Below are 24,099 nucleotides of genomic sequence, written 5' to 3'. Positions count from 1 at the left end.
AGACCTCTATTTTATGACTCATCTGAAAAAACAGCACCTCCGACATAATTGCCTGAGCATGTTGCCTAGGGGACCGTGGCTTATTAGTGACTCGGAGGAAACAGTGCCACCTAATGAAATGCTGCTACCTGCTGCAATACCCCAACCTTGCCCTTTTCATGTCTCATCGGAGCAGTGATCAGGCCAGAGTCTCCTGTAAAGGAGTAATGTCAGTCTAGGCAATGCTACAATTAGAAGGTATTTCTAATGAAGAAAGCAATGGACTCTAGATATCTGTTAATTGGGCGTTATCTAAACCATAGGAATAGGTGTGCATTCAGTTATAGTAAAAGCAAGCACACAGTGCCTTATTCTGCCTAGCAAGGGATGAACATGCTGCTTTGTGCTTCCTCAGAAGTTGCAGTAGACATGGGAAACTGGTATACCATCCCAGGTGGGAATGTCTGCCTCTGCAATTCCTTAGGTAATCCTTCTGCCTAGGCATATTTTGTTTGCTTCTCTGAAATACGTAAATGCAATCATTACACAATAAGAGCTTCTTAAAAAACCTTCCTTTGATCATTAACTTGCTAATCAGTGTGGATGGATCTTCTCCTTCCCTTCCAGGTGGAGGGAAACAATTGACTCGTGTAATCGGTGCACGGTGCGTTTGTTCCTCTAACTCATTGTTCTGGGATGAACTTGGAACATTATGTTTCTGTCTTGGACTAGACACTTGAATTGTCCTGATCTGTGCTTTTTTTTTTCCTTCAAGTAGTCATCAGGGTATCCTCTCCAGGAACTTGTGCAGCCGAATGCTGTTTGCATTGAGCTGGTGCAAAGTTTTGGCTACTTTCAGCTGTGACAACTGTGAGGGCTAGAAGTTAGGGAATGGTGCTATTGCCCTGGGTGTGACTTGCATCTGTCTGGCATGCAAAGTCTCCTGGTGCACCAGAATGAGTTATGATTCTTGGAAGTGTGGCATGATGTGAAGAAAAAGCACTATAACCTGTAAGCCAAGGAAGTTATGGGGTAGAGAAAGGATCATTGAGAAACTTACTCTCTCACACCTCAAACTAAAAGCAGGAAGCCCAATCTGTAGAACAATAAAGCAGGCAAAACCTCTTTCCTTGTTGGCCCAACTTCATCCCAGGCTTGCGTAGGTAATGTTTGCTCTGTCTTTCCCCACTTCATTAGGCTAATCAAACCTATTCCTCTTTCTGATTGTGTTTTGGCTGGGAAGAAGCATATAAAAAGACAGCATCTAGTAGCTGTTTTCCCAGGGACCCTCTTGCTGAGGGCTTGAAGCAGAGCTCTGTTAGCTGACCATAAGATGCAGCATATACCTATAACAAAATGTGTGGGCTGGAAAGACCAACCGTCTGACTTGTCAAATACTTTTAGTATTAAAAACAGCCAGGCTGGGTGTGGGTATCAGATTTTGATCATACCTGAAATAAGTATGTGTGCTTCTATGCTGTCTGAGCATCCTTTTGTCTGCTCTGTACATATCCAATTTATCAGTAATGATTGTAAAACTGGCTTATTAAAAAATAAAACATCTTCCACAACGGAGCATGCGGACTCGGTCCTGGCACTGCTCTGTTTGTGGGGTCACTTGTGGTCAGCAAGATATTCTTTTTGTGGCTTCCTCGTGAGACCCTGTTGGTGCAGATGGCGCGTGTTTGCCGCAGAACCCTAGCTCAGGAAGCTGGCAAGGGAAGGCTAGAGTGTTCTTGTGCTTATCTTCAAGTGCCAAGCACTGGTATGGGGATATCCTAATGATTAGAAGCAGCAGGATAGGATGTGAAACCCAGTTTTCATCTAAATCAAGAGTTGTTTTTCTACATTAAACGGGTTCTGTTTGTCCAAGCATAAGATACAACCTGGATTTCATTATGGCTTCTATTAAAAAGGGGCCCCTCAAATACCTAGTCTGTATTAGTATTTGTGCACAACGTTTCTTAATATTTGACCGATCTTGTCCTGATCTTTAGTCTTGCTGTTTTGTGGTCTCAACACCATATGCTTGAGATGTTTTAACTTTTTTTTAGGCAGTGGTTGTGACTGTATAGGACATTCCGGTAAATGCTAAGGTCAGTAAACAAAAGGTTAAAGTTGCCACATTCAGAAAAATCCCTGATGCCTGCAATACTTTGGGGCTGGGATTCTGACATATTCCATGCTTACAACGCATATAGCAGTAAGGTGACTACATTCAGCATCATGATTCTCATGTTTCTTTCTGTCTTTTTAGAGTCTCCACCAGCAGCGATGTCAAGAAATGGATACTTCTTTGAAGAGAGTGGTAAGTAGTATTTGACTGACTTGAGTGTTGTATCTCCTTACAGAGGATGAACCGGGCTACAGGGTTAGTTGAGAACTTGAAACAGGTGATACAAGATCCATTGAGCCTAAAGAGCATTTGAATGCAGGATTGCATGATAGTTGTGTAATCTAGTACTGGCAGCAGACTCTGCATTTTTAAATTCTGTACATGTTCTAGATAGTCAAAGCAGTAAGTAATCATCTTCACGTTGCCAGCAGTGACTGTCCTGGGTGGCTCCTTGTTTTTCAAGTTCTTTCAGGATGTTTTCCTGTCATGCAGACTGGCAATTGTTTTTGTGTGCTTTTCTTTTTTGGAATTGAGACAACGTGTAGGTATCAGATCCCTCTTGGAGATTTTGCCGAGAGCATCAGGCAAATGTTGGATGGCTCGGGTAAATGCACCCTTTACTCCAAAATGCTCTCAAGGATTTTTCTTTGCAACAAAATTAAGCTGTGGCCTTTGGAAACCTGTATTGTCTGTATCGATACAGTTGGCTGAGCTCCTACAGATACTTCTGCCCTTTATCAGCAAGATATCATATAACTGAGCTAGAAGTGCAGCAAAGTCCCAATTGCTTTACTGGTTTTAGAGGAAAAATCATGTGTAGGGGTATTAGGGAGATATATTGAGATACTAATTCAAGACTAACCTCTTCAGGATGTTATCTCTAAGGGCTTGGGATTTCTTGCCCTTAGAAACATGCAGTGCTGGCAGCATTCAGAACTTCCAAATGGTATGAGCATAGGACTAAAATGCTTCAGTTATCTAGGCTTGCAGATGCTTGTAGTTGTCACAGTGCTGATCTGTCTTGTTCCAGGGGGCTACGCCTCTAGGTTAACATTTGGGAAGGGGAAGATGAATCTATGCCAGATGCAGCTGCATCAGATCCAGTGTTACTATGGACAGCGCTTCCTTTGGCACTGGCTCCCTTGCCCTCACTGAAAGCACTATATGGAGCCAATTTATAGGAGTGAAAGGATGAAACTGGAAGCAAGCACTCAGCCCTAGTCAGGTCTTTTTCTGAAACGTGGATCTAGTCTCAGAAGGGCAGGAACTAGTGCCTAATAGCAGGAAGGCTTTGTTTCCCTGCTCTTTGCAGGTTTTCTTGGGGCACGAAGCTTGGGTAGCCCTGCTTCTACCCTCTTTGGCTTGCTAGTGGCTGCTCTGGGTACGGCTGGTGCTTTCTTGAAGAATGGGAATGAATGAGGATGTTCTGGGTTGGGACCTGGAGAGATGACTAAGCCTCTAGCTGAGAGCAGTGTAAGGCTAGCTGAGGACTCAGGGAGAAGGTGCCACTGTAGAGTCTGGAGGAAAGACAAAGGTCATCATCTTCTAGAGCTACCTACTTTGTTCTTAGCCCTTCTGCTAGAAGGAATGCCAGTGCAGCTGTCTGTCCTAGCATTGTATACTGGAAAGGCTCTGTGTGCCCCCTTATAGGACATGGTTGCCTTTAAGCACATCAACTCAATGTCTTGAATCTTCCTCCCGCTGTTTTAAATAAGTGGACAGCTGGATATTTTGGAGCACATGGCTGCAGTTGTGGCAGTCCCTGTGCAAAGCTCTCCTATTCGCTATGTTTTTTGTCACCTTGTGGTCTTGATGATTTATTTTGCCCTAATTGTATTACCTAGTTTTCTCCTTGGTTGTAAGGAGATGTACCCTAGAGCTACCAATAAGAACTTCATGAAATTGTACATGTTTTGGCCCCCCCCCCCACCCCGTTATGCTTCTGTGTGGTTTGGAGGAAGAAGGGAAGGTTGCTTACAAGTTCCCCTCAAGTCTATGTGCAGTATAAAAACACTTAATTGTAATTGAGAATGTGGTGGATTCCTTGGTTGGCTTGCCCTTAAATCTGCTGTCACTTTTATTTCTCAGAGCCCTCTAGTTATACAAACTGACCTTTTTGAAAAGTTCAGTTGGTGTTAGATGATGAGTCACCTTCTATTACCTGATTTCACTGAGGGATCATGTGTTTCTTCGCAGAATTTAGGAATGGCACATCCAGGGGGGTTGCCAAGATGATAGTCGCAACACTCTGCAAGGCAATTCTTTGGCTCTTGATGTATAGAAGTTTCAAACAGTCTTGAGGACTTGCCCAAAAACTTAGTCAGGGCTAGAGGAAAGTATAGAGAAAGAAGCTACCTTTTCATAGTTTCAAAACTGCCCATTTTGAAACAGAGCTACGTAATCATTAAACTCTTTCTTGGCACCATGTGCTGCTGTTCTGATCAGCTAGTTCAATATGGAGATGTAGATAGATGCTCTTGCCTCACCTTTAAAATAAAAAGAACTTCAAGCACCTTCCCTAGGCTGTAAAACAGCAACTTTTCTTGTTTCCCCTTAGCACTTATATTCTCCTCTTGCCCAGTAGAGAACTGTGTTCTCATACTACTGCTTTTTGCACAAACTCTTCTTTATCTGCTCCTGAAATCTCACGTATGCATATGGTTTTCTGTATCTGTAGTAATTAGGATGCTCTGTTTCTGACCAAATCTGAGGCTCTGTTCTAAGAGCATGTCTGTCTTTGTCAGCTAGCTTTTTCTTACCCTTATGTTTTCAAGAGCAGCTGCAGTGAGGTTAAAATTTAAAGCTGAAACTTCAGTTTTGGTTAAAATTGAAGTCACTGCTGCAGTGCCAAAGTGGTGTTTTGTAAGATTCTCCTGGATATTTATAATCCAGAAGAACTTCTGAAGTATTTAATAATTTGTAGCTCTGTTCATGGAGGAGCTGAAGAAAACCCGGATAGGATTTTTCAGTTTATGGATGCTAATATGACCGTTCTGAAAGCTCAGACAGTTGTTAAGGTGTTCCGGAATATACTAACCTACTTAACCAGCTAAAAATCTGGAAAGTCTATCTAAGGAGAAGCTTATCTTCTTGTGAAGAAGAGTACATGAAAGTAAACCAGAGCCCATGTCTTCAGACACAAGTTTCAAGTTTCTGGCATCTTCCGGGTCTCAGCTATTGCTGGAAGAACTTGACTGAAAGCCACCTTTGGTCTTTAGGGTGTTGCAAAAGGTAGATTCACGTGATATGACTGGAAGAATATTCTGTTTAACAGCTGCTCTGTAGAGGCCAATAGCAAGAGGAAAAATGAGGGAATAAGTCCTTCTGCTCAGTTAGAAGTTCCTGATAATGGAAAGTGTGATGGTGGTTAGCCACCTTCTGTTTTGACCCATAGATTTAGTGAGACTTAATAGTTGTCCTCTGACCAAGAAAACCTTGTTGATTAAAATGCATGTTTTTTTAATCTCATCCTTTTGCGTCAGTGGAACAAGTCTCTTGTACACGCAAATGACCAAAGTCTGGCACAGCACAGTAGTATTTGGTGGCGTTCCCTCCCTGCCCCATGCGCAGGCAGTGCGTTTAAGTCACTTGAATCTTCAGCAAGGTTGCCTGTCAAATGAGTTTTCTTCCTGGCAAATTTAAGTGACTAATAAGATGATTTTATAGACCCAGTCCAAACCTGAAGATAATTGGAGCCCTGATGAAATGTAACTCAGCAATCAATGTTCAAAGCAACTCATCAAGCCCTGCATTGTCTCTTGGCTGTCAGGACCTCCTGTGCTCTCATGGCGAAGGGAGGGGCACGTATCCTGTGCTCACTGCAAGTGGATTAGCTCCAAAGAAATTGGTATTAGCTGTAAGTGATTAAATTTTCGCAATGTGTGATGAGCTTTCTAATTGATCCAAGAACTTTCTATGATAAAAGATACAGAGCTGCAGGCTTTTATAATTCCTCTTGCAAAATCCGAAGGAAGGAATCCCAATATAGATCGGTGATATCTGAATTGTGTCACTGTTTTAAAGCTGGCTCAACAGATATTGCAGCATAAATCTGGTCTTCAGAGCAAATCCCTTACTGCTTGGTCTCCTCTGACTTATTAATTGGTTTTGCTGGCACAATAAATAGCAGTTGTGCTGAAGGGCCCCAAGGCCCTAGTCTGGCTTGGGATGTTTGGACGTATTTTATCTACTTGTTTTTGTTTTTCAGTTTGCAGTTCAGTTTGGTATGTGGGGGGTGTGTATATATGTTTTGAGTTGCCTTTATCTGTCTTAGAATTGTTTGCCTGACTAGAAGATTAATCTGGATGTCTTTGTAAAAGAAATCCTTTCACAATGGGTTTCCCCAATGCGATGCCCAGTTTACCAGCAGGAGATCCACTACTGCTATGTATGGAGAGCTGGAGGGGACAGCTTGCAGGTCTCTTGCAGATTTTTATTTCTGAGAACTGTCTGTCAGGAGGCCTATATTAAAACGAACTCTCTTGATTTCTTTTAATTTTTTTGTGGACTCTGGTACAAAACTGAAATTCCAGTGCTGCTATGTTTTATAAAAACAAAACAAGAAAAAACAAAAAGCCCCACTGAATTACTTGGATTATTTGCAAGATTTCCTAGAAATCTGGCTGCAAAATACAATACTGGAATTAATTCAAAAGTGTCTGGGTGTGTTTTGTGTTTTTGTTTGGAGTTTTTTTTATAGCAGATCAGCTCTTTCAGTTCTGTTATGAATTATTACTGAAGTGGCAGGGGAAAGTTTATATTTCTATCTGTCTTTTCATAACAACAGACTTTCAAGATAGGGTCAGAAACGTACAGTTGAGAAGCTAGGGCAGGCTAGGAGTAGAGGTATCTGTTACTTCAAGGAGGTACATCTGTTCTTAGTGACTGTTAAACACTTTCCCTTTCTAAAAAAAAAAAAAAAAAAAAAAAAAAAAAGGAGAAGCTGCTGATTTAATTGGTGGTCTTGGAGCACTCCGAAAGCTTAGGTAGTAGGTTGACATCTCCACCGCGGGTGGCCATTCCTACAGAAGGCAGAAAGTCCCAATCTGATGGGCTTGCAGTGACTCCTCAGCAGCTTAGAAGCATCACCTAACCCTTCCCTGGCTCTTCAGACCTTTGAACTACCTGTGGAGGGCCTGGAGACAGAGGATGTTTGTGTAAAACCCATCTATATGACTAAGAGAAGTCGTCATTCATCAGCAGGTGTCAACTCATACTGTAAGGCTTCCTAAAGGAGGTCATCTAACACAAGTATGGGAGGTAAACTAGGGAAGTCCACTGGACCCCCTCTTGCTAATGTCAGCACCAATCTCAGCCGCTCGACAACTCTAGCCTGTGGTTGTCTTCTCTTGGGCTGGCATAAACTCTGTCCACATGGCTTTCTGTTGAAGGATTGGTAAATCTCCTTAGGGCAAAAATAGTCTTGCTTAGGGAATCTCTCAGCCATGAATCAAAGTAAGAGCTTAAAATTCTAGCAAGCACCCAGCTGTATGCAGAGCTGCTTTATTTAATCAGCATGGCCTAAATGTTTAATTTTGTGGGAGACAGCCTTGCAAAATGTGACTTGATAGCAGCCTCTGGAGAGTATTGCCCTGTGGCTACAGCACTGCAATTTGTTCTTGTCTCTGACACTGAGTAATTTCTTAGTAAGAGGGGAATTTTTTTCATGACTGCTTTTCAGACTATTGTGATAAGAAAAACTACCCACTCCAGTAGCTATTTAAGTTTAACCTCTGCAGGCAGGTGCAAATTTAGGTAAGTATTTACCTAAAAGCAAGGCTGTTCTATCTGTATAATTGGTCTCATTTTGTCTCAAAATGAGTTTAAGTGATGATGCCAAAATCTGTATATGAGATGTGACCAGAAGCTTGCCTTGGGATGTGTGTGAACAGGGTGTGGGTGTGTTTTGTTGTTTTTTTTAAACCCCCGTTTCTGCAGTACTGTGCAGACTGGAGAAATGGTGATGATTGATCGAGGTTCTTCCTTGTCTCAGGAATCCTGTGATTGTTTTGCACCTAACACAAGGAATTTGGGTGTTTTCCCTGAGAGGTGCAGTGATTCCACCAGCCCGTGATGCTTAGAGTGCACTTTCTGATAACTTGCAGCTCAGGCTGATCACTTTAGCTCGGGCTAATTAAAACCTCATGCTTTTCTTGCAAATTAGTGTCTATTTTTGGTAAAGCAAGTCGAAATCCACAGGAGTGGGCAAAATCAACTAATTTTTTTTAAAGCAGCTAAATGCCTGTATCATAACTAGTTTTTAGGCTGATGCAAGACAGAATTAAGGTCTTCCGAGAATCATAACATTGCATTGTATCAGAGTACTGGGTACTTGAAGAACCAGACCTGGCTTTAGGGCAATGCCTATATCCCCGCTTATGTTCTTTTGCCTTTAAAGCTGTTGTTCCTATCCTGTTGTTCCTCTGTAATTAACCTGTAATTCTTTGAAGAAAGTGGATGCGTATAGGTCTTGGACTGTTCTAAAACCAGAACTTGCGAACCCTTGTGCTGGGTAAGTCAGACTGCTACAGAGCTAAGCTATTTGGCTTATGTGAGGTGCATGGCTTGAAACAGTAAGAGGGAGGCCAATGGTTGGATTTTTGTTTTGAATGGATCAGGATCAGTGACGACCATTTCCAGTGATACTGGAAAGAAAGCCTTTACTTTTTCCAGGGGAAAATGACTGGGGCTGCTGAATCCAGCAGGAGCAGTGCCATACCGTTACGTTCATGTTCTGGCAGGGTGACCACAAGTGCTTTCTTGCAAAGCCAATGAAAGGGGCTGTCCTGCAGCTCGCTGTGTTCTGTGCCTAGAAACTCGCTGAAGAAACCCGAGATGTCTTCTAACACAGCTAGCTTATCTTGCTGAATTGCCAGTCATAAGTGCTCAAAAGAATCTCTTAATGGATTTTAGCTTTCTGGCTTTTTGAAGAGTTTTCATGGGAGAGAGGAACTACAATTTCTTAAACAGATGCTATCACGTGATTCTAGATTTTTGAGGCTTTAAGGAAATCAAATGCTGCGGGGCTCTGATTTGGCTGTGGGAATAGGCATTGCTGTGCAAGCAAAAGTGCTCTAATTGAGAACATTTTTCTGGACTTGTAGTTAGATTACCTTGGAAATTGAGGGTAAAATTAGTGTTTTCGGATAGCTGCTTTGAGTATTGGTAGTGTTAACATGGTATATATGGCCCTTCAGAAACCCAGCAAACTTTCCTGAGACTTGACAGAAATCAATAACTTGAGAGAAGCTGAGATCAAAACTTTTCGGCTTTGCCCTGCTAATCCAGCTACATGGATATGTACCTTAATCTTATCTATGTAACAACTACTGCTAAAACGGTAGAAATAGTTTCTCTGAATGAAAAATGCTTATGTAGCATGCACATGCCCAGAGCTGTGCAACATCTGGGCAATGCCAAAAGGAGAAACGTCTGATCTGCTGAAAGAACTCCTCAGATGTGTAATCTGCCTTGTTATGTACGCAGCAAAGCGTGGATAGATGCGTTTGTACTCCTAACCTGGTTAGCGCACATGCTTGCAGATTCAAATGTTGATTAAAATACAGCGCCTGGCTTTGTTCCTTCTACAAGGCACACCAAAGTTATGCCAGGGCTCTGTCTGGCATGAGTTCCGTAACCTGGGATGTGAGAGAATGTTGTTACAGATGGTCTCAGCCTGAGTTTTTAAGGCTTGGATGAGCAGAAGGAAGTTACCTGCCATTGCGATTGAAACCACAATGGCCAAGGTACTGGGCACTTGGCTTGTGTCCTTGGAAAAAAATGCCTCTGGCTGCTGACCTCGTGCCCCTGTGCTGAAGGGGCAAGGGGAGGGGAGGACCTTCAGGATTCTTGATAACTTGAGTTTTTTTTTCTCAGCTGCTTATTTCTGCTAGGCTAATGGTTTGGGAGGATGATTTTTGCACGCTTAACCACTCTACCGTGGGCTATTCTTTCAGCCAAAATAGTTTCCTGCTTAGAAGGAGGGTCCAAGAAAGAAGCAAACCATGTGAAAACATAACCCACTTTTCTGCCTATAGTATTGTTTGACAGTTTGGGGGAAAGACTTGTAAAAATTGACAGGAAAAGTGTTCATCAGGAGTATACTTTAGTTCTGTCAAGCTCAGCTTCCTGGGAGTTAAAGAATTTGGCTTCCTTGAAGAAATCTGCAGCCCCTGGGCTGAGAGTGCTGCTCCCACAGAGCAATTAAGCTTTTCTGGAGAACGTGTATAGGGTTGGAGCTGTGCTTCCTTGCAACCATTACTCTGCTGATTTTATTGCTGCAGCTGCCAGATACTGCTAAGGCAGAGCTGGGAGAGGTAATGCCACCTTCGATTGCTGCAGCTCATTTTGCTACTCTTTCCATCAGAGCCCAGGGCTATTAAAACACAACTCAGAAGCATAATGACTGCAGGGAAGCATCTTGTCCAGGTCAGGAGAGTGTTGTTAGCGAGGGAAGGGTGTGAAGCAGCTCTGAGAAGAATCTGAAGGTGGTGGGAGTAATGGGGGAAAGGTGAGATGGACAGTGAGACTAGGGGAACGACAGACCCAGGCCAGGCATGAGTTAGAGAAGGTACAGTCCTCTGGTGCACCCTGCCCCCATGTATGGGGCCACCTGGGACATCTGTGCCAGCAGGGTCCTTGTATGAGCCCAGGTGGCACATGTGAAATGAGCAGCTCTTCTGTGCTTCTCCTATGAAGTGTGATAACAAGGCCAAAGCTGTTCAGTCAGGCTCCGAAGCCTGACTTGAGGTTTGCTGAGGCTCATAGCTGAAGCACCTCAACATAACAGCAATCTAGTTTGTTCTGCAGTGTGATTTCAAATTTGGGGATAAGTTAATGAACGAGGAATTATTACTCAGCCCTCTGCTTTTGAGAGGGGAATGCTTCATAAACTTTGCATTTTTCTTCCTAGCACCCCAATAAAATGAGGTGGTAGTTTACTTTGACATTATAGAAGGGGAGTTGAGGCACAAGACTTTGGTCAGTCAAAAGCAGTGGTTGTCAACCCCATGTGAGGAGGGTGGGTGGTTTTATTATTATTATTATTATTTTTTTATTTCCCTGGTGTCCTTTAGTGCTGCAGCACTGAATGAGGGTGCTGGCAACTTCTTGTAACCCTGTGTTTTCTCACTTGTGAGCTTGCACTGCTGCCTCTCTCTAGAATATAAATCGCATGTGTGCACGTACAGACTGAGCTTTTTCCTTCCATCCCTCTTTGCTGGCCTGGAAGAAATAGTTCCCATAGCACCCTGCAGATGGAGTTAATCCCTGTGGGGTGGCTCACAACATGAGGTTGGTCCCTGGCTGTAAATGACTTGTCGTCTGTGGAGTTTAGTGCCAAGCAAAGAAGAGGGCGTTAGCAGTTTGCCTGTGCCTTCTTCCAAGGGCTTTCCCATTTTTAAAAAAGCCACTGCCTGGTACCTCTACTTAGCAAAAATTATTTTCTACAGGCAAAATGACTATATTATAGTCTGAAGTGCCACTCTGCGTCCAGAGGTCAGTCGCTACTGTGGTGTGTCTGATGTCACTTAGGCAAATACTGGCTTTGAGTGAAGACAGCAATGTGCAATAATATATGTGGTGGTCACCACCTTGAGATCTTATAGCAGCATCCTTCTCCCAGCCAATTTCAGGCAGTATGCCAAGGTGTTTTCCCCCCCACCACCACCAAGTAACTGTTCCTAGCACAAGCTAAAAAGTGTTGCCAAGACTGCTCCTCCATATGGAAACCTAATCAATATTTATCAGTTCACAAATACAAGCATCTGAAGGCAGCCAAGTTATGCAATGTCTACATCGGATCCTGCTTCAAACTGCTGGAAAACACAGCTCAAACCTCCAGGAGAACTGAACAGATGCCGCTGTCGCCAGCGGCGTCTGCGGTAGTCGAGTAGCATGAGGGTGACGCTCCGTTATACCTCAGGATGGTGGGGAAAAACTGTTGCCAGGGTTGGAGGTGGCTGTTGAACTATGCTTAGAGGGAAGGGAATACGCATCTGGCAGGCACATCAGAAGGCAGTTGTGGGGGGGGGGGGGATTTCTTTTTTTTCTTTTAAACCTTGAGGTGACCCGCACTTGACAGAAGTGAGTGACTCGCGTTTTAAAATGCCTGCCAGAGTCATAGGCTGAAGGATTCAAAAATAGGAGTGGTTTGAAACCTTGGTGTGGTTTAGTGACAAAGCAGACACCTGTCTGGGAGCTCGGTTCCTGTACAGCCCAAGTTCGGGATTATTTGCAACGCAAGTGTTTTGTTTTGTCCCTTGCCCAAGAGACAAACCGTTTGGCTGCCTTTTGTTCTGCTCTTTCCTCCCCTAAAGAGGGAGGAACTGAGGATGCTTCCCTTGCCAGAGTCCTCAGTGACGTCTGCCCAACCTAGTGATCTTACTCCACCCTTGCCCTTCTTCTAGCTCTTGCACAGTTTCTTCCCGTCTCCAGCCTGCTCTGTTTTCAGGACCCACTGCTGACGTTTCTTCAATAAGCCAGTTGCAGAGGGCTTGGGAAGCAAATGGATAGCCTTCTCATGACTTAGATTTTACCTCTCTGTGTCTTAAATGCATTGGGATGCTGGGAAGACTCAGTTGCCAGCTCTGCAGCTGGGATAAAGCAGTATCGTATGCTTAAACCACTTCAGCCCCCGCATGCCTTTAGTCTGACTGGCTAAGGAGGAAGAACAGAGATGTGCAGACCTGTTGTGACAGCTTACTTTGGAGCTACCATCCTGGATATGCCTAAGATTAAAAGGTCAGGCGGTGGTGGGCATCCTTGTCTGCCCCCATGGGCACTGCTGTGAGTTGCTGAGGCCTGATTCACTGCAGTGTGTAAGGGAGCTCAGCAAACCTTGGTATTAGTTGAGAGCGCTAATAATATCTGTAGGGACAACTGGTGCTGTCTACAGCCAGGGGAGGTCAGGGATCCAAGCTGGAAAGGCTAACTTCTGTGCCAGTCAGCCTGGTCAGGGTTAGGGATGAGGAAGGTACTTGGCTGTCATGACTATGGAGGGGCTGAGTCTGCTCGGGGGGAGGGGTTTGCCAGAGCCACCAAGTTCATGCTTCATTTTTTTATTATATGGCCACTGTCACCTCCTCTAAAGACATTTTTGCGTGCAAATCCTACCTGTCTTACTGAGGGTGGCTAGGGAAGGACAGGAAACGGATCAGTTGTCCTCAAGTGACTGCTATCCATGGAGGAAAGACCTTCTTGGGTGGTGCCTCCAGTGTCATGATACTTATGTTTAGGTATTTCTTATGCTCTCATCATCCCACTCCTTTGCTTTAGACCACTTTCTGTGTTGCAGAAATGAAAATACTGCCTAAACCCTGTCTTCAGGGCAGAGCCACACATTCTATGCGTTTTGCAGGCTGTTTGGCAGGTAGAGGTGGGGAAGGGGAAATGAGCTGAGTTTTTGCTGGGCTTCTCCGTTCCTTGGATAAGCAGTTTAGAGCAGAAATCACTTGAAGGTTTGAGTGCTTTGTACCCGGGACAGGCCAGGGACCTCCTTGAGAGATGCCAAGTGTGCGTTATTAGTCAGCACTGGGGACAAGTACAAATGTCAGGACGTAGCTTGCAGCAGGAAGCGCTGCAGTCTGTGTCCTGGTTCATCGAGTTCCTGTTTGTGGCCTCTCTGTTCAGGGCTTGTTTTTGCAGCGTCAAGCTGTCGGCTTGATATCCCTTCAAGAATGAGTGTTGCCTTTAACTGCTGCTCTTGGTGCTGTTGCAGCTATATTTGCTTGTATGAGGTTTTCTTTCTTTTTTTTTTTTTTTTTTTAAATCATCAATATTTTAGAGTTTCCATTCAGGTCTGTGCCTTGAAGCTCATCCTTTTCATTTTGCTACAGTGCCTAAAGCAAGCTAATGAAATATATCCCTCCTGCTTCAGATTAGGCATAAAAGACTTGTCAGAAAATGGGTAGAAGCTGCTGAATAATTCTGGTAATGTAAAAATTGACATTCTATAACGTGTCTAATTCTTCTAATTAAACATGATACATGAACACTGCACAAAGGTCCTCCAGCTGCTTCGGAATAAAACGTCGCAGCGTGCCAGTTTGCTGTTGGAGAAAGACTAGGTTAAGCTGTAATTACAGGCGTTGCAGAAGGATGAAGAATTGTCCGTTGTAATTAACAAACTCCGTCTGGCTTCCTCTGTGTCGCTGCCTCCTCCGACCTGTTCCTCGGCTCCGCGCGGCCCACCAAGTCTGTCTGTATCAGGTGTCTCCTTGGAAACCTTTTTCTCTGTTTCGAATCGCCAAGTTGCGGTGGAAAAGGACTTCGGTGCTAGTAACTGGAGCTGGTGGATGAGCTGAGTTTGAGGGGAGCGGGTGGGCCGAGACGCAGCTCTCGCTTCCGGGCCGTGTGCCCCTTCGGCTTGTGGCGTGAGCCTTCATCTGGGGTTTTTGGTCTTAGCGGGGCGAGATGTCTGCCCTGTGTGGATCCGTGAGCCGCGTCCTTGACTTGGTGGGGTGGCTGCACCCTCTTGGGGCCTCCATGTCTTCCACAGTCCTGAAAAAAATAATTTAAAAACAACAACCTAGAGGGTTTTGTCCACCATCTCGCAGTTGAAGTCTAAAGCAGTTCCTCTAAAGGTCGATGTTTTGTGCCCAAGGGGCAGGTGTAGGCTGGCGACCAAGCCCCCCGAAGCTCCCCGTGCCGCTGGAGCCGTCGGCCAAGAGCGAGGCCGCCGCGGGGCCCCTTTCCTCGGCGACGCTCGACGCGGTATCGCCCACCCCGATTTTGGCGTGGCCCCTTCCGGACGCGGCGCCGCGGCCGTAAACGGGCGGGCGCGGCGGCGGGCCGACACATGCCGCCTCCTTCCTCCTTCCCTCCGCCATCTTCTCGCCCGCAGGGTACCTCAAGTGCGACACGGACGATGGCTGCGAGGCCAAAGAGGAGGCAGGGGGCGAGGAGCTCTTCGACGCTGTGAACTCCTCCATCGTCTCGGGCGACAGCATCCGCTTCTTCGTCAACGTCAACCTGGAGGTGCCGCCTAACGTGGCCGGTGAGTAGGGCCTGCGGTTTTGGGGGGGGGGGGGGGGGATTAAATAAATTAATAATTAAAAAAAAAATAAAGTGGCTGATGGTGTAGTTTCTCTGAGGGGGCCGGGGGGGGAAGAAAAAACTTGTCCTTGCGTTTAACTTTTTAACGGTGAGCTTTTTTGGGGACGCTTTCCGAAAAACCTGAAGGAAACGAGGCTCCCGAGCCGGCCTTCGGCCACCTGTATGAAACATCCTGCCTCTTTTTTTTTCCCCCCTCCATCCTCTTCCCCCCCCCCCCCCCAAAAAGAGGGGGAAAGAAGGGTGCCAAACGAAGGTCTCGCAGAAAACCCGAGGCTGCGGCCAGGTTTGGGCCGGGCCGGGGGAGGGGCCGAGCCGGGCGCTCGGGGCCTGGCGGTTTGCGCCGCTGTTGCAGGCCGGCTGTTGGAGAAGAGCTGTTTTTAATTGAGAAATCGGTGTTTTTTTGGTTTTTTTTGTTTTTGTTTTTTGCTGAGCAGGGGGTGTGTGCGTGTGGGAGACCCTCTAAGTAGCTGCGGTGTGTCGGCGCTCTCTGGGGTTTCGAGGGTTTGCGGGTGTGTTTCTTTTTGGATTTGCGCTTTAAACTTCCTTAGGAAACGAAAACGCTCGCGCTGAGTCAGGTCGGCAGGGTTCATCCCGCTCGGCCGCTGGTCTCCAGCGGGCGGTGAAGAGAAAGAAAATAAGTAAGGAAGAACAGTAAAGAAAAACAAATAGGAGGAGCAAGCGCGTCGGGAGGTTTGTAGCTGTGTTTATGCCTCTTGCGCTTCGTAGTCGCAATCGGCCCCTCTGTATTGAGACAGGTGGCCCCAAAAAAAAAAAAAAAAAGAGGAAGAGATCGGTCCGTTGGCGATGTCTAACGGAAGTCAGGTCTCCTGAACGTGGAGCCGGGGACCCGCCTCGGGGCCGGCGTGGCTCTCCTGCTGCGCGGGGCGGTCATGTGCCGGTGGGGCTGCAGCCCGCGGCGCGTTTTGCCATGATAAGCGTCTCTGTCCGGGCCAGTCCGTATCCTGACTCCTAGGAGGTGCGAGCTGCAGAATAACGTGGTTTTGGCCGAAGCCCGACGGCTCTTACCCCTAGCCGCACGGCTGCGTACCCCTAAATTGGTTGGTTTATCAATGAAAGTACGCACAAAGTGTTGATGGCGTGTGGGCATCCGGTGTTGGGACTAGGTTATTTTTGGTATAGCCACAGTACGTGGTTATATTACACCCTGTTTACAAATATGAAAGTGCCTGCTCCATGTTAGGGCTCAAGTGTCAAGCTCTCCACAAACACGTGCTGGTAACTTCTGGGAATGCTACGAGGTTGGCTTTGCACGCGGTGGAGGAGGATGTGGAGGACAGCGTCCGCTGCTGGCGGTGTCACACGCAGCACGGCGAGATGGGGGACGGCAGAGCAGCTAAACGTACTGCTGAGATGTCTACGCTTGGCAAGCCACCCTGCCAGCTCTAAGTGGTTGCTTGGCTTGCCTGTGCCAAGCGTTTTGGGTGAGGGAGAGCTTTTCTTGAAACGCGAGTGGCACAGAGCGCTGTGGAAATCGGTGAAGGTACTTTGCACTTCTCAGCCCTGTTCTGCAGGCACCAATGTGGTGCTGGTCCTCGGGTAGAGGTGGCTGTGAATACGAGCTTGCTGTGCAGTTACTGCAGGTGAGCAGGCCTGCCTGGAGCTATGCTCATCGTGTCCACCTGGCCAAGTCAGCATCCTTTAGCTTTGCCCAACGCAGGGTGTGCGGTGGAGAGGACTTCTGAGCAGACTAGTTTACAGTGAATTGTGAAGGCGTCTGAAACGCTTGCTGTCGAGGAATGAAATCCCTAGGCTGTTCCTGAGGCTGCATTTGACTCTGGCCTACTGCTTTAATGTGCTCTGCTATGCTTGTGCTTACGTGGTGAAGGAGAAAGGGCTGATAAACCTGGTGCTAATGGTACGTGCTTAGGAAAATGGGACCTTCGGGACAAGCCAGAAGCCTTGGTTTCATCGCAGCTGCTGGAGGCAGTCTGAAGCCTGTCTGTGTAGGCACTAACTGAATGTGAGGGCTCTGGATTATACTTAATGTCCCAGTAGTAGAGAGGCCTTTAAGTTTACTAGAAGTTATTTTTAGATTGTAAGCAGATCCTGATTAATCTATAACAAGCAATTGCTGGAAACGGCAACGTGAAATAGACGTGACACAGACTTGTGCATGACTATCTCGAATTCTGCTTTGTGAATGTGAATGGTGACTTTAATGTAGGAATAACATCTAGTGTTTTTTTTTTTTTAAGCCTGCAGTTTTACGGATTCCATCTTAATTGAAAGACTTAAGGGTAACTACTCTGCTATGACAAGTCTGGGCTTAATGCCGTGGGGTGCATTGTTTGGGGATGAGGAATGCGAGTGCTGTGGATTCTTCCATGTTTGAAGAAGCTATCTTTTCGTGTGTGTCCTCTTAAGCTTGTTATGAAAGTTTTCCCTCCTATTCAAAATAGGATAAAAAAGGCTTCCTTATTTCCCTCAAGCAGTGATGTTTGGTATTAGTTGTATCCTTTTTCTTCAGCTGAGATGTTTGAGATGCTTAAGGGAAGATGGAGTTTTGAAGTGCTGGAGTCCCCTTTCCAAATACAGGGATGTAGGTTTTGGATGTAGTCCAGGCTTTGCAGGAGGACAGGTGTGAGGTGAGGTTTTGTCCACCACCTGCTCCCTGCCCCGCCCCAAGCAGTATCAAAGCAGACTGGGCAGCCAAAACTCAGTTTCTTCCCAAGTTTCAGGTGTGGGCTGCTTCACACTTCAGGTCCTCGAGTCCTCTGGGCTTTCAGCACTTTCTCAAAGGTAGCTTGGCTGAACTATCTTCTAGAGCTGACTTTATACGTGCCAGATCAGTCTCTGGATGTAGAGGAATCGTAGCCAATTCTCTGGGAGAGTCGACTTCTCAGATGGTTGAAAGAGGCTGAGATGAGTCCCTTTAGTTCTTCTGCTAATGGAACTAGCCTGAATTACTGGAATCACCTGGGGAAGAAAAACAAAAACCCTTCTCACTTCTGGAAAGAGCTTAAAGATTGTGGTTGAAATTCCTCATGATTGAGGTACTTCTAGGAATACTGCTCCTCCCTCAGCCATGCGAGGGGACAGCTTTCAGAAATGTCCTTGCACTGTTGCTGCTCTCTGGACATTTTGTTTTATATTCAGGCTTTGAGCTCCTAGACGAGCACTGTAGAGCTGAGCACTTGCAGTGTTTGTCTCCAGCCCTGGGGAAGAAAAAACCTTGCTTTCTCCAGGCAACCAAGACCCTACAAACACTTCCAGAGGATGTAGTGCACCACGATCCTACAGCGTAAGACTCTGATGCTGTTTAAACAGTATCAAGCAAGTGTGGAAACACTGTCTTTCCATTCCCCATCTCGTTTCCTTGCCTTCTCCAAGCTGGGTGAAGGATTTGAGCTCAAGGGCCTCCTTGTGCCAAATGACTCAGTAGGGAATATCGCCCTCTTGTGTCATGCAGCCTTCACAAAAACAGCCTGGGGTTGGACAGAACACTGCCTGTTCAGGGGGCCTGATCGCTGGCCCTCAGTGATCCAGCAGGGAGGAAAAAAAAAAAAAACTATAAGGCAACTTAAAACAAAATAAATAGCTGTTATGAGGGATCTGTGAGCCTCTAATATATTCCTGTTCTGGTCACCATAGCTTTTTGTTCTTTGTTCTGTGTGTGGCCAAATTATCTTCTGCAAGAGACCACCTCTGGCCAGCTGCTGTGAGGTTGCTGCCCACTTTAAAGTGTGGGGCTAGCAAATCCTCCTGGGGAGGGTGAAGAGTTGGTACCACAGGGGATGGATGGGCGTTGGCAGGCAACATAAGTGGAATTATGGACTTGGTGACAGCTCTGCTATCATCCTATTGAGCTGCTAATCTCCCTATGATGGATGTACAGCTCACTACAAGCATAATTGGATGCACTTTACTGTAATTCTGGTTTTAAAAAGATCCCTGCGTAGGATTAAACATTGTCGTCAAAACATAGCACAGCCCATAAAACTCCGACAGTTAGCCATTGTCATAACGTGTTGGACTGTGTGTACAGATGTATGTAAAAGGAGATAGCTTCAAGAAAAGCAAGGTTTAAGGTGTGGTATGTCTTGTAGTTAATGTTTTGGGGCCTGGGATTGCTTGTCTCCTTTGGGAGAGATTGGGGTGTTTTATAAGAGACTTGTACCTAAAAATAAGGGTTTAAGCAAAACCCAAGCTTTTCAAGAGACAGATGTTCTGGAATAGCTGGGTCATGGTGAGGGTCTGTGGGGCATTCCAGAGGAGAGCTAGTCATTTTTGGGGTCTTGTTTTAAGCTTAAGCCTTAGAAGCAGCTGCAGTAAATGCGTATAAGTAAAACATACCAAGCCTGTGCCCTGTTGCCTGTGTTCTTGCAGGAGTTGGTACTGCATTCCTGCCCTAAATGAAGTCTCTTTTCCCTCTCATCCCCTCCCTTACATCCCTGTCCAAGGTAGAGGGCAAAGCTGCATTCACATGGCAGCCCTAAGCTGGACCGATCCTCTCCTGCTAGACAGAGGACCCTGGTGCGTGGGTGAGCCACTGAGCATGAGCTGCTGCAGGGCCAAAGAGCTTAGTTCAAACTGTCTCAGTGCATAAATCCTCTAGAGCCTGGGCTGTGAGTGAACATAACTGCATCTCTGAGCCTGTCACCACGGTATCTCACTGCACTGGGTTTAAACACTTGCCTCCAGCCATATCGCTGCCCTGTGTTTTGGGGAGAGGATAAGATCCTTGGCATCAGTGATCACATGCTGGGTGGGCAGTGGACCTGGCAATCCTGAGGGGACCTGTTTTCTCTCCGGACCAATGTCCTACATGCTCCTACTTGCTTAATAGCTACTGTTAGCTACGTAGTGGCTTGCAGGTTCCCTTACCTGGCTTTACAGGTGTTTTTCTTTATTCTCTCTTCTATCTAGAAGTGTTAACCCTTTTGTCTTAGCACTATGTGGATATAAATTTTATGTGACTTTATATTTTATATGTGGGCTCTGCTTAAGTTCCTCTGGAGCCTAGACTGTGGGCATTCATACTACATCCTCTCAGCCTGTCACAGAAGTAGCTAATAGCTCTATGGGGTTTAACCAGTTAGTTCCAGCTTTATCTGTGGAAGGCTTTGAAATGAATCCCTGCAAATGAATACAGCAATAGGGAGATTTGGTTCAGGATGGGCCTGAGATCTGGCAGGTTTCCCGTCGCAAGCTTAACTGGTTGCAGCGTGTCTGTCAACTTCACCCTCTCTTCCCCTTCCCAGGTAGCAACAGAGGGGTCTGCACAGTTTTTTCTAAATTTAAGCGTGGCTTAGCTGCTAAGCTTTTTGCAGCGTGTGCTGCCACTTACAGCCAACGCTCGCGTTGGTGGCTTTAGCTGTAGAAGGGCGCCCGAAGCGGTGCAAAAGGACTTTTTTGAGGCGAGGAGGAAGAGTTGTGATTGCTAGCGAAAAACCAATCGGAAGGCAGGATGTGGCTTTGTGTTTTATTTTTTTTTTGGGGGGGGGGGGGGGAGGAGAAGAGGAGAATAGTGGAGCACAGCTTACACTTCACAAGAAATTAAAGGCCGTTCCACCCTCTTGGACAATTGATCATTCCTAGATACAGAGACTCGACGGTTTCCTGCAGTCTGCTCCAGAGACACGCACGTGCACGCCCACTGCTGCTACCAGCAAAACACCACTTTCTAACTCGCAGCCCAGCCGCTGCGGAGATAACTTCTTCTTTTTTTTTTTTTTTTTTAAGGGGACGAGGAGAAATGCTAGATGCTGGCGCCAAGGATATTCCAGAGAGAGTAGTGTCCAGAGACAAGTGGTCTGGGCCTGAATGGGTATCATTCTGCACACAATAGTCACATTTCCTCACATTAATACCAAGGTCCTTTTTATGTCTCGCGGCACAATACTGACCCAACGCGTTCCATCTGATAACTCCTATTTTAGCAGTTTGATGTCAGTGTGGGATGTTGGACTCTTAAAGCTTCCTATACTCTAATGGAAAGTGGATACACCGATTGTGTTGTCGGGGGGGGGGGGGTGGCCTCTGTCCGAATTTCCTGATTAGGGTGTTTTCAAAGCGGTGTTTATTGAGCGAACGGAGGGGGGGGGGAGCGTGGATAACGCAGGCGTTTGCACAAGAAGGCGACGTTCTCTATTCCAGGCTCTTCACCTTGCGTTTGCTTCGGGGAACCTTTCCCCAAGGTTTTAAATGCCCAACCCTTGCTTCGGGGCCGGTTGGTGTGCAAAGTAGTACATCTTTGCCCTGACCACCACCCCCCCCCCCCCCCCCCACACACACACCTTATCCTCCCAAAAGCTAGTGGTAAAACCTAGTGCTGCTTTTATTTTAAAGTTGAAAACTTGCTGTCACGGTGTGTGCGTGTTTGAGGCGTGGGGTGGGGGGGTGCGTTGAGTGACACAGTGCTCGATGCTCTCTTATCTTGTCCCTGGTTATGTGCAAGAGCCCTGGTTGGTCTGTCTCTTTCCAATCCCTCAGCAATGGCCCAACAGTGGTGTGAGCCGATAATTCTCCACTGGCCGAACTGTTGCAACGTCTGTGCTGAGTATTTTTCAGGTGAGGCTTTCCTTCCCACCCTGCCTGCCCCTTTCCAACCTGCTTCAAAAATTTGCAGCTAGCTGTTAACTTTCAGCTGCCTCTAATTCTAGCCTAAGTAACCCCAAGTCTGATGGGGAGGAGTCCAGGCCCGGAGCAGCGGTGCCAGGCCACTAAAGCGAAGGATGCACTTGAGCTCCTGCTCGTGCAATCCCTCGTTGCCAGCGAAGAGCTAGCGTTATTGCTGCTGCTAACAAGCTTGTGCTGTTTGTCAATGTGTATGACTTTTTTTCTTTTACGAGACTGTAAAAGCAGAACAATTTTGCCACTTAGTGTGATCCAACATAAGCAATTGAGGGTTAGATTTGCTCAGGGCCCTGGAGAAATCACCAGTGTCCAGATAAAGCAGCCTTTTTTTTTATAAAAACTTTCAAATGCTTTCACTTGAGCTTGATTCTTGATATTTTTCTGAGAAAAGCATGAAAGTGCTAGTATGATGATTTATTACCCTATTTACTACCTTGATGTGCTGGAGATTATATATAGATCTAAAGTAACTTTCACTGACACCTGTACAGAGAGCTGCAGAGTCTCTGCTCTCTAGTTTCTACCCCTGCATCCCAAAGAAAATAGTCTTAAGATACTGCATACATCCTCTGAGCCACTGCAGAGCTGTCTCACTCCAAAGACTTTTGTTTATCCCAGGTGTTAAGAGCATTACTGGGGACCTGTGCAGGGAAGGCGGGTAAAAGGAAATGCAAGTGAAGCAAGATTTTTAAGGCAGAAAGTGAGAAGCTTTAAACTTTGGCTTATGACTTTCGTGAGTTTGTTTTCAGGGCTGCCTTTACATAGGAAATGCTGTGAATTTCCTTATCTAAAGAGAAAGAAAAAGCAAGTAGAGGACTTCATTTTTATGGGTTGCTGTGCTCAGCAATGTTATGTAAAGGCCAGTTGGGATGAAACTGCTTTAGGGTACAGCAGATAAATTTCCCAGCGCATTTCTCGCTTCCAAGTATTAAATCTCTTTGCTAATGTCTAGAAGCTGACTGGTCCTGCTCTGCTGCAAATGGTGGGAAAGAAAAAAATGGAGGCATGCCATGGTGCACCGCCAGGGCTCTGAGTGTGCTGACATGAGACTGTAAGAGCAAATCTAATGTTGGCAATTTATCACTGTTGCTAAAATTGAATTTAACTCCCAGTGAGCCGCTTGCAGCATATTCAGTAATGCCGCATACTCGCGTGCGTGTGTCCTAGAAAACTGGGATACACATGTTACCTTGATGTGGGCTCCAGGGAGCATCTGAGATGTGTTGCTGACTTTTTAGTTTTCCTCTGGATAGAACCTGGAGCATAGCCTAACAGATAAGGTCAGCTGCCCCCAGCAGCTCTCCTTTAACTCTGTGTGAGGATGAGACAATAAAAGGCTCAGAACTAGCAGCCTTGCCCAAAATAGACTTTTGCAGTGTGTTTTGTCCAGCAAGGAGGACCACAAAAATAGCAATGAAAATATGACATGTTCTTGACCTCTTTCTGTTCCAGTATAGTTTTATTAACCAGGTTTCATACCTGAAAGTCAGGATTATTCGGCCTGGTAGCAATAAATAACTACTGGTTCCTCTGTAGATACTTGCCTGTTGTCAGCTGAGGGTAAATTCATATTTTTCTGTATCCCCTTTGCCCTGTTAGGGGCTACCCCATGAGGTGCGAGACTGAGCACTGTCACTTCTTTCCAGCTCCTCCAAACCTGGAGGGAAGCAGTAGAGATATGCCAGGAAGGAGAGGGTTGCGAATAAAAGGGGGAGGGAGGTGTTGCTTGGTCCTAATGGACTCAAGGGACATGCCATTGGCAACCTGCTAGTGGGATTCTCTGGTGGTAGGCAAACAGGTAACTTATAAGCCAGGTAAAAAGGCACTTGGAAGTCTGTTTTCCCATTTTCTGTTTGCTGCTGTCCGTTAATCATGCTATAAGCCGTCAGGTGGCCTTTGAGATGATAGCCCAGCTGGGTTGGCGTTATCCAGCTGTTTCCTTCCCTTGAACTGAGACTGAGATGGCATGTTGCTTGGATGAAATGATGAATGGGGCCTCCTAAAATGTCACCTCCCTGCCTGGAATGGCTTTTTTTGAGAACTTTGAAAGACCTTGGTCCAACAGATGTAATTACATGTTTTTGCTTGTGCTGATAAAGCAGAACTGAGAGCTCATCCAAGATGAGTACCTGAGTGCTGTCAATGGAGGAGACTGGTATGCACTTCAAACTGATGAGATGCTGCATGATAAAACAACAGTATGAGTTTCTATTGCCTTTGCGTGTATCCGTAAGAGTGGAGTGAAGGACAGGTTGCAGATATCGGTTTTTAACACATGCTCTCTATTGTTCAGGCTTGTGGGTGTTTTTTTGTCTCCAGAAGTATTTCGTGCAAAAGCTGAAGAACCAAAACAT

General features: G+C 46.0%; 1 protein-coding gene across 12 annotated transcripts in view; it reads left to right on the top strand.

Annotated features, from left to right (window-relative positions):
- SLC4A11 (solute carrier family 4 member 11) overlaps positions 1–24,099 on the top strand; it is a 103,093-nt gene that overhangs the window by 15,841 nt on the left and 63,153 nt on the right. For 9 of the 12 annotated variants that reach the window (XM_068943810.1, XM_068943804.1, XM_068943803.1 and 6 more), the window contains 2 exons: positions 2,237–2,287; positions 14,937–15,089. In XM_068943810.1, the coding sequence (XP_068799911.1) occupies positions 2,237–2,287; positions 14,937–15,089 (204 nt within the window). Of the gene's footprint in view, positions 1–2,054; positions 2,076–2,236; positions 2,288–14,936; positions 15,090–24,099 lie in introns of those variants that run through there. The other 3 variants (XM_068943814.1, XM_068943805.1, XM_068943808.1) reach the window with 2 other exon arrangements.

This window comes from Struthio camelus, chromosome 4 (assembly GCF_040807025.1).
Source record: "Struthio camelus isolate bStrCam1 chromosome 4, bStrCam1.hap1, whole genome shotgun sequence".
NCBI classification, from domain to species: Eukaryota; Metazoa; Chordata; class Aves; order Struthioniformes; family Struthionidae; genus Struthio; species Struthio camelus.
Note: the sequence above shows the minus strand (reverse complement) of the source record. Positions and strands in the feature narration are given on the sequence as shown.